Genomic DNA, 10,293 nt, shown 5'->3' on the forward strand with positions numbered 1-10,293 from the left:
CTGTATCTGGTGCGTCTCTTTGCGCATATTCTTCACTAAGTGACCCAACTTTCCACTTTGAGAGCCTTCTCGATTTCCTAGTATAAGCTGATACAATCGTCTGTCAAGTGGCATGTATCTTTGTGGAAATCACAATATAGATTAGGGTCTTGACCCTTCTTGTTCGACATAGGCTTTAGAGCTTGAAATCATGATTCTCCGTCATAACAACCTCCTTAGGTGTCTTTTTTAACGGAGTCCAATGTTTTTCCCTATACTCGTTCTTCACCGCCTTGCGGTATCCAAGTCGATCAATCGTGTCGCGCGCGTCTTCCTTGAATCGAGGCCTTTCTTCGTAACCACTGGACTGGTTGGACTTCCAGCCAGGGTTTATGTTCTTGTTGCGCCTGTTTTATTCACGCGCGTTGGTTCTTGAATGACGATCTTCTGGATAATGACTGGACTTGCCACCAGTCAGTGACTCTTCTGTTTGCGCGACTACTTTAGCTTCTGCCATTAGCTTGTCCCATTCTTTAGGCATATTGTCTCTGCCCGTGATAGTCCGGATTAGACTATCACAACAGATTGCCTTTTTGACGTAGTGCGTATCAGATCTTCGCTCACTCCACCAATTTCTAAGCACTCCTTGTTAAAGCGAGTGATAAAAGCTTCCAAACCTTCATTCTCTCGTCTCCAGATGTCCATAACTTCAGATGTATCGTGCCTGTATCGCCTTTGTTGGCTGAAATGGGCTAGGAATTGTTCTTGGAAATCAATCCATGATTTGATTCTTCCTGCTGGGAGGCTGTCAAACCATGTGCGAGTAGCTCCCGTGAGTGTTTGAACGAAGAGATGGCACCACATAGGCATGGTCCATCCACCCACCACACCAACACTTATAAAAAGTTGAACGTGATCATCCGGATCAGTAAAGGCGTTAAACTTACCCACAGTTTGTGGAAGTTTGGCTTTCTCCAGTGGAGCTAAAGCAATGCTCCAGATGAATTTGGAATCCTCAGCTGCTGCCGCTAGCCTATAAACAAGACTGAAGTTATGATCTGCTGCTTCATTGTACGTAATGCGCGGCTTTGGTTTGTACGATTCATGGTTCTTTTGCAGACAGTTGAAAACTGAAGAGCTCGCTTCTTGAGGGTATGTGGAATCGTTCTCATCAGTGTTGTTTTCCCACTCGTCATTGAAGTTGTGCGGCCCAAGCCGGCTACTTAATGGACGTCTGTGCTGCGCATGAGAGGGTGTTCATAATAACTGTCTGTTTCATCATAGGTGTCGCGCGTATCGTGCACGCTCTGTCTTCTTTGAAAAGCGGGTCTCTCATGCTGCCTTTGTACATTCTCTTGAGGAGGCGTTTAATGCGCCCCCTGCCTTGGTGCAGGAGTTGCCACAAGGGATGGTTCCGTCTGCGCTTGTAGAATTGCCTGTTGCGCGCTCAACTGCGAGTGTATGAGATTCAAGGTTGCCTGTTGCTTGGCATACCAGGAGGAGAGCGTTTCCCCCTCTGGTAAACCCAATAACGTGGATACGATCGATGGTGCTGGAGTTGACGGGCCAGGGCCATGACTTGTTGAGGTAACTGTTTGGGTGATGCGAACACCACTTGCGCGGACTCCGGCCCCCAACGTTTGCAGTTTCCCCTTCGGTGAACTCGTCAGTAGGCAGGTTTTGGACGTGCGAGACGTCATCCACCGTGCCTACTTGAGAGCGTGTCCCGAAGCCAAAGTCTGGGATTCCCTGATCAGCCATTGATCGAGAGAACAGAATAGCTCAGAAAAGAGAAGTTGAAATTGATTGTAAAAATCGGCGGGCGCCAACGAAGAAAAACCAAACTAATCTGGTGATTAGTTTGTGGTATGTGCCTCAACAAATAAGGTTAATCTTCTTAATCTTCTCCGAGCTATGATCGTGATGTTCCTGCAAAACACTAAACACCCCGTTAAGCTCGTAAGAGGAGGGGAATAGGGGGTTCTCCTCTTAACCACTCTCTGGCGTGAGAATAAGTATGCGTTTTGAGGAAATAAGTGTGTGATTAGTAGTGAGAGAGCAAGGAACAGAATGGTTAAACCTGTAGGTGAAGGCTCCTATTTATAGTCGGAGTAGTGAGGAAGGAGATGGGCTGATGGGTTTTGGGACTGGAGTCGACAACAAGGAATATCCGTCTTGTCCCCTCTACAACAACCGTTAGTGCTTCTGGGTGAGGATGGAGTTGGCGTACGCTAAATGGATCCACGTGTCCTGACTTTTGTCCTTGTTGTCTCTCTGTCATCACCGGCTGAGTGGAGATCATGGAGCAGACGTCGGCGCACGCTGATTGGTGCCACGTATGCGTCCTTGTGTACTCTCCTGTCTCCTGTACGATTGTTAATCATGGAGCACGATCGAATACAGCTTGTTGGACGCTCATTGCTTCACTGCTCTACCACTCGTACCTTTGGTACTTGTCCTAAGATGACCTGCGCTTCTGTCCTCCGCGCGACCCCTGGGGAAGGAAGACCCATGTAGCCGGCGCAAGGTCCAGGAAGTGAGGGCTTTTATCCAGGAAGCTAAGTGTGCAATCTGGTCTTGTCTTTGCTCAGACCTCGCGCGACCTAGGTTTCACCTGATTGGTGGGCGCGAGGTTGAGAAAGACGCCAGATTAGTATAATAGAAGTATGGTCCGTGCGGGACCTGATTGGTCGGCGTAGGTTTTTGGGACCATACATACCCCTTCACTAAATCGCTTAGTTAGTGAGTTTCTAACTTAGTTCACCAAATATATCGATACTCTAACTCTTATGGGTTGCTGCCATTTATTGAGCCAGACTACGTTAAAAGAAACCATGTGACCATGATCGTGATTGTACAATAAAATAAAATGTAGTAGTTGTAAGCTTGGTCGACATACACAATGTTCATAAAAAAGAAAAAAAAATGTGTAGTGGTACTATTTTAATTATGTGGTTTCGTGTGAAAGAAAAAGTGCTGTAATTGTAATGAAATGTAATGTAATTTTATAGTGGTTCATAAAAAGACGGAGTTAAAAGAATCTATTCAGCATTTGACCACGATGGTTGGGCTTCTAGCATACTTTTAACCCATTAGCAAAACCTTCGAACCGTTTCTATACCGAGCTTCAATTATGGGAACTTCAATCGATTCACTATTTCACCTCGATGGATTCAACTGGTGTCTTTTGGTACATTTTTTTACTCGCTAGTAAACCTTGCTGGCTTGCACCATCTCTATTTAAATATTTGGCTTTGAGATCTTGGAGCTTCACCACAATCAAATCACGTTCGCGAATTTAGTGTAAGCGACTCCAAATCTTAATGATCAATTTTATTTGATTTACATTCAGTTTCTGAATCCTGATTGCTTTGCTTGTTCATCTTTGCAGGTAATAGTAAATTCTCACTTAATCCTGATTGCTCTCTTATGTTCTGAACTTTCACGTTTTTTGCATATTTTATCACAAATATTTGAAAGACATGTTCTGATTTTTGTTTGTTTATTTGTTTGAAATAAATAGGAAGCAGACAATCTAAAAGATGAGTTACACGATTAGGAATGTCGATAGGCTTAGCAGCCTGCCCGAAGAGGTTCATTCACACATACTGTCTTTAATGCCTACAAAATATGCAGTACGAACTAGCATTTTATCTAGAACATGGAGGTACAGATGGATGTTGGTGACAAATCTTGACTTTGATGATAGTCACCCCTTCCACGATTTAGATTGTTTTATGCAGTTTGTTGATCGAGTATTGGAGCTTCAGAAATCACCTCAAATTAAATCATTCCGGATGTGTTTTTCTGAAATGTGGGTTAAAAAGTCAAAAGTGTTAAAGTGGATTGATGCCGCAGTTAGGTTACATGTTTCTGAGCTTGATGTAAAAGCTATGCTGCTTGAGTTGCCTTTGTGTCTATTCACTTGCAGGACACTCACAAAACTAAGAATAGATCACGATACCCAGTATGAGGAAGTTTGGGAGTGTCCGTCCCTGGTTAATCTTCCTTTTCTGAAAACTCTCGACATTGTTGTTTTTAAAAATCCTATTGTCAATGCATTTAAACTCATCCCTGGCTGCCCAATGCTTGAAAGCTTATCTTTGCATGTACAATGTTGCAACAATGAAGACGATTATATATTCAATATCGCTACATTGAAACGGTTGAAACTAACATTTAATAAAGCTCCGGTAGTTCACACCAGAGTTGTTTTACACGTCCCTAATCTTGAATACCTATCAATTGGCGGGGGCTCGATTTTTGTCATGGAAGATATGCCATCATTAGTTGAGGCATCAGTTGGTTTTGGTGATACAAAAGTTGATAGGTGGGTTGAGTTTCTAAAGAGAATAACTGGAATTAAATCACTGTCAATTCGATATGTAAGTTCCATTGTTATGGACTTCATTGTTATTGTTTACTTTTTTAAAGATTTTATTATTCTTGTACTAACTGTGACTCTATTCTTTGTTAAAGGCCCCATTCACTTCGCCTCTGCCTGTCTTTCCGAAACTCAGCCACTTGGAACTGCCGAGTTTTTGCCTTACATTTCTTGAAAGTTCTCCTGAGTTGAAACATTTATGTTTTGGAATGGTACTTAAGCTTTCTTTTATATACTCGTTAACTTGTTTGAACCCTGTATAATATCGAGTTTCGTTTCTTGTTTGTGTTAAAACAAAAGTCTACAAATTCTCACTGGGGTGACCCGAAGTCAGTTCCTGAATGTATGGTAACAACCCTTACAACCATCAAGGTTTTAAATTGCAATGGGCAAAAGTGCGATATACAGCTTTTGGAATACTTGCTGGGGAATGCAGAGGTTTTGAAGAGGTTAACAATCACGTGGGGATGGGGACACACGTGCTCAAAAACAGAAGAACAAATGCAGTTGGCGGCACAGTTGCTTAAGGTTCCAAGGGCTTCGCAACATTGTGAAATCCATTTTCTTGGAAATTGATCTCCCAGTTAATAGATTTTGCAAAACGAACCATATTCAATGGCCTGTGTGGAGTCTTCTCAGTTGAGACTATAAACCATTTCGATTGATGAAGTCGAAGATTATGTCTAAGTAGTTTTATCCCACTTTGTGTTTTCGTTGTTTGGTTGTTTTGCTTGGTGAATGCGAAATATAAACTTTATTAGTGGTGAGTATTTATTGTGGTGTTTGGACACATGAAAATGTGACAAGAAATATAAATTAACTCTTTGTTTTGTAGGAAGTAATATATTCTTGAATCCTTAGTGCCTATTAGATGTAGGTGAAATCCTTGATAAGCTGGGGACTAACTTAACTAGGTTGGGTTTATATTTGTATACATGTTTCTGAACATGGCATGAGGTCTGAGCCTCGGAGGTACTGAGAATGACCCGAGCTATGGTCCACTTGATATTACATACCCAAATAGTGACCGAATTCGATTGGGTTCGAGTTTGTTGATTGTTCTTGCTAGAGTTTGGATTCGATATAATTGAAAGCAAGGTAGTGGTGGATAAGGAGCGCAAACCAACCCGAACCTGACGTTTAAATTCGAAACATTTGTGATGAATATTCGGTTATATGACCGGGTATGTGATTAGTTCTAATAGTTTTTTGGTATGGGATGGGTATGGTATAAGGACCTGGCCCAATTATTGAAACATATATATTGTGTACTATAATCATACCTATAAACATTTCTTTTATTTGTTCAAGACAATCTACTAATCCACTAATTCTTAGTATTTAGAGTAAATTACCAAAATCGTCTCTAATGTTTGGGTATGTTTGTCATTTTCATTCAAAACAACTTTTTTGTATAATATGGTACTTCACTTTTGGGATTATTTGTCATTTTTATTCAAATATCTAATTTGCTTTATTTTTTCTATTAAACATTTTGATGAAAATGGCAAAAATCCCAAATCTCAGGGACGATTTTGGCAATAAGGTCAGACGTTTGGATGAAAATGACAAAAAATCCCAAAAATGAAGGACTCTCGTACAAAAAAGTTGTTTTGGATGAAAAAGACAAACATGTCCAAACCTCATGGACGATTTTGGCAATTTACTCTAGTATTTATATTTCTAACCACTAACTCTTAGTTTTTATATTTCTAATTTCGTTTGGTAACAAATTGTAGGTCCCTCGGAGGATGAGGTCAAACCTTAACCTTGTTATATGAAACACACTAGCAAGTGCGGAATCCAAGCTAGAGTGCAAACCGAGATGAAACAAGAACAAACACAAGACACACAATATTCACCGATTAACACCACTTGTATTAATGCGTATGAAAGGTTCGGTTACAAGCCCAATGTCTACAAATCAGTTTTGCAAACTCTCTAAGTGTGTGTGTGTTCTCGACAGAAGTGTCTCTCCTTGTCTGCCTTATCTCTCGTGACTCTCTTATGAAGTGAACACACTACATGGGTATTTATACCCATAACAGATGATCTGGTCGAAGGATCAGGATTACTGATCGAAACATCATCTATCGATCATACTGCCATCGAAGGATTCACATATACCTCGAAGGATGGTATATCCTTCGAGGTCCATCAGTATCCTTCGTGGGATATCTATCGAGCTCATCGAAGGATAGAAACAATCCTTCGATGACCCAACCTTCGACACAGACAATTTACATCCATATTATAACTGTTTGGCCAAGTCAAACCAGGAGGATGGTTGACTTGGTCAAACTTACATGACTAACAAAGACATCGTTTTACATCATGACCGAATACAGACAAAGTACAGACACAAGTGCACCAACAAACTCCCCCTTGGCTGTAGCTTTGTCTTGATCTTGATCATCTTTGATCTTCGTGTCTTCAAGACTCTGATGTCCTTTCAAGTCTTCAATGTCGGAGGATCTTCAAAGTCTTCACGTCTTGAAAGCAGAGAGTGTATCAACAAACTACCCGTATCATGTAGGAAGTGTGTTGACAAACTCCCCCTTAACATAAGCTCGTGAATGACTTGATCTTCAATGCTTGAGATCCTTGTGGTGTTGATGATGGTCAGCGGCAACTCGATCATCTTCATCTTTTGAGTGCCTTCACGTCGTGTCTTCATTCCGAAGCTTGTCATCGACTATGTTCTCCTTGCCTTTAGGATCTGCACATGCAAGAAATCTAAACGCGTAATGAGAACAACTGCTTGGAATATAGTTAGCATAAACAAATGACACACGAATGACCATGTTTCAATCAAACACCGTCCGACAGTTTGAAAGTTTAGTAATTTATCAATTTTTAGTTTCTAACTTTCAAAACTTGCAAATTTTGACCGTTTATGAAGATTTAGTCAATTCGGTTTTCGTTCAGGTTTCAGGTAACGAAGACTCGAGATCCAACATCGTACGATCGAAAATAAAGTAGAAATAAAATCGTTTTGGCTTTTATAAAGTTTATATTAAAACTCACTTAAAATCTTTTTGGTATTTTTAATATTTCGAAATGTAAAGACTGAAAGCAGTAAATAAATATATATACAGACATTCTTTTTGCGAGTTTCGAGGGTAAGAGAATCATATCAGTGTACGGTCATGCCAAAACACTCTTGTTGTTCAGTTAGTTAACATTAAGATAAGCATCCTATAACAATTATCGGTATTGTTGTCCACTTAAGCTCAACTTATCAGATGTAATCATGGCGAGGGGATACGTTAAGGTATGATTTATACTTACCGACCGGTGTTCATCCACATCACGACACATTCCCGTATCAAGGTATGCACGAGGGTTCATCTTACCGGTGAGTATACCGATTATCATCTGTTTGACCGTATATGATGTGAGATTCTCACTTATTTTGATTTGAAAACAAGCCCTATGTGATAGAGTCACTTATTGATGAGGAACTTGATTTTCATATGCATGAGGGCACAGGAGCAAGTCCGTGAACAGGTCAGTACTTTCGTACAGCAGAGAGACGAACTTGACTCCCGGATAAATGTGAGATATTATCACTTATTTTGATTTGGTCATGTGATTGTTTATCACTTATTGAGGTCGAATGCAGTATGTACACGTATGTATAGTATCATGGAAGATCTAGACTTGCGTCCCCGTTATTTTTCGGTAAAAGATACAACCATGATACCCAGATGATAAGCAGCATAAAGACCGAATATCTCAGAACCTCGGCAATCTATCAAACGAAATTTCGGTACTAAGACCATATGCCAATGAATGGTTCCCACCTGGTCTTCAGTCGATTAAGATTTATATCACCCTGCACACTTTAAAATGATTGTGAGCCTACCGATACATCTTATATAGAGCTGCTTATCGTTTTTCATTTAAGGTTTAAAGAGGTTTGGATAGACCACTGATGTACTATCATTTTCTCTTTTGCTCGCCAGGAAACTCATTTTTGTGTTTCTATTGTTTTTGTGTTTTTGAAATTTTTCGATGTTTTTGGATTTTCAGATTTTGGATTTACTCCCCCTAAAATCAATAAACTAAGACAAATTTAAAAGACACAAAGATATTTACAAAAATGATTTTCCGATGTTGGTTAACTCGTGTTTTACCTCAATGCCGTTTACCAAAATTAATTTTAATCAGAAATGATTTTATTGAATTTTGGAAAAATCAGTTGGCATGTCGATAAGCGGTGCAGACCATGACAACATTGACGAGTTTCATAGAGAAACAATCACGTGTGAGGTGATATTCGAGATCAACGTGTCAGGCCAAAGAATGCTGTATGAGATGATAATAATTCATAAAGCAGCTTAAAAATCAACAAGTATAGGAGAGATTAGAAATTTAAAAACCGTATCCTGCAACTGCTTCGTGCATTGCAAGGAATCTGAGCACTCTCCCAAAATAGATATCCACCCGGTGTGGACTTCAAAGTCGATTTTTGTAGCTACTGAGAAATCTCTTCACAGCAACAAGATCAAAAACCTTTGGTTCCGGCTGGTCTTCCACATTGCACCAGCGAAGGTCTTTGTCTTCCTCTTGAGAAGTAGTGTGTGGTTGTTCAATCCACGCCAAGACATTCGCACATCCGGTGTAGTCCGTTCAACAAACACATTTTCTTCAATCACACCGCGAAGAAATGTACATTACACGTCCATTTTGTTGATTATGAACTTCAGACGTTCTGCAGGTGCGTACATTTCATTGGAATCTTTCCTGACGACCCGATCAAAAACCATAACAACCAAATTTTGGCACTTTCTTCATCTGGTCGAATTTTGCAACTTCATTCAACCACATTCTTTCATCAGACATTTTTGTCTTCTTTTCTTTTTCTTTCCTCTCTCTCCATCAATGGAAACAACATTCTCCTAGATATAACAATATTTCGGAGCCTTATGTCGCCAATCTTGTGCATGGACGCTCCACTATCAAACATCCTAAGACTATCAAAAGTTCCTCCTGGAACATCCTGCACACTCATTCAGAGATTAGTTGGAGAGGGGGACCCAAGCCTTCACAGACTTGGGTCGTCCGTCATCATCGAGAATTGTAACATCCATTTCTCGATGATTCGGAATTGATGTAGCTCCCCCTGAAACAGTTACCGGTTTTGGTATCCAAATTTGTTTCTGTTTTTCATGTTTAACATCCGATTTAACAGATTTTATTTGGATGACCTCCGGTTTAAAAAACTTTTTAACTTCTTTTCTTTGTTTCTTTTTCTGTTTCTTTTCTCGCTGTTCAACAAGGCGAGGGTCCTGTTTTGGTGAAACAGATCTTTTATGGTTATTGTTACCATGGGGGGCATCAACTTTTGACTTTCCCTTGGTGAGATATGGACAATTCTTAATGATGTGTCCATACTCACAGCATTCAAAGCATGATCTCTGCTCAACAAACCTTGGAGTATCATAACTGTAATAGCTGGATGATGAACTTCATGATCTTGAGGTACTTGGTCCAACATCACAACCGTTTGTTTGTTGTGTATAGTTGTTTTGACTGTTTCTTTTCAAAATTTTACTTTGTTTAACAGAATCCTTGTTGGATTTGTTTTCGAAAGTATCAATTTTATCAGTCCCTCTTGATTTCACGAAGTTTATCTTCCGAACCTTTTTCTTGTTTTCGCCCTGTTTGCCTTTTCCATTCTCTTGGGCGGCATGATTTTGTTCACGAGGAACATCAACCTTTGCTTTTAACTTATGAAGATATGGACAATTTCGAATTATATGTCCAATTGTACCACATTCAAAACATGATCTTCGTTCAACAATCCCCGAAGCATCATGTGATCGTCTTGCCGATGATGAACTTTGTGATCCCGAGGTACTAGGTTTTGAACAGTCTGGTTCATTTCTTTTCAACACTGTTGCTTGTTTAACAAAATCTAAATT

General features: G+C 40.0%; 1 protein-coding gene across 1 annotated transcript; it reads left to right on the plus strand.

The window, feature by feature from the left end:
* The first annotated feature begins 3,459 nt into the window (after positions 1 to 3,459).
* Positions 3,460 to 5,201, plus strand: LOC110922348 (FBD-associated F-box protein At4g10400). Its single transcript, XM_022166672.2, has 3 exons — positions 3,460 to 4,364; positions 4,459 to 4,575; positions 4,664 to 5,201. The coding sequence occupies exons 1-3, from the start codon at positions 3,522 to 3,524 to the stop codon at positions 4,937 to 4,939; spliced, it is 1,236 nt and encodes a 411-aa protein (XP_022022364.1). The 5' UTR covers positions 3,460 to 3,521; the 3' UTR covers positions 4,940 to 5,201.
* The last annotated feature ends 5,092 nt before the right edge of the window (positions 5,202 to 10,293 follow it).

Source organism: Helianthus annuus, chromosome 17 (genome assembly GCF_002127325.2).
Source record: "Helianthus annuus cultivar XRQ/B chromosome 17, HanXRQr2.0-SUNRISE, whole genome shotgun sequence".
NCBI lineage: Eukaryota > Viridiplantae > Streptophyta > Magnoliopsida > Asterales > Asteraceae > Helianthus > Helianthus annuus.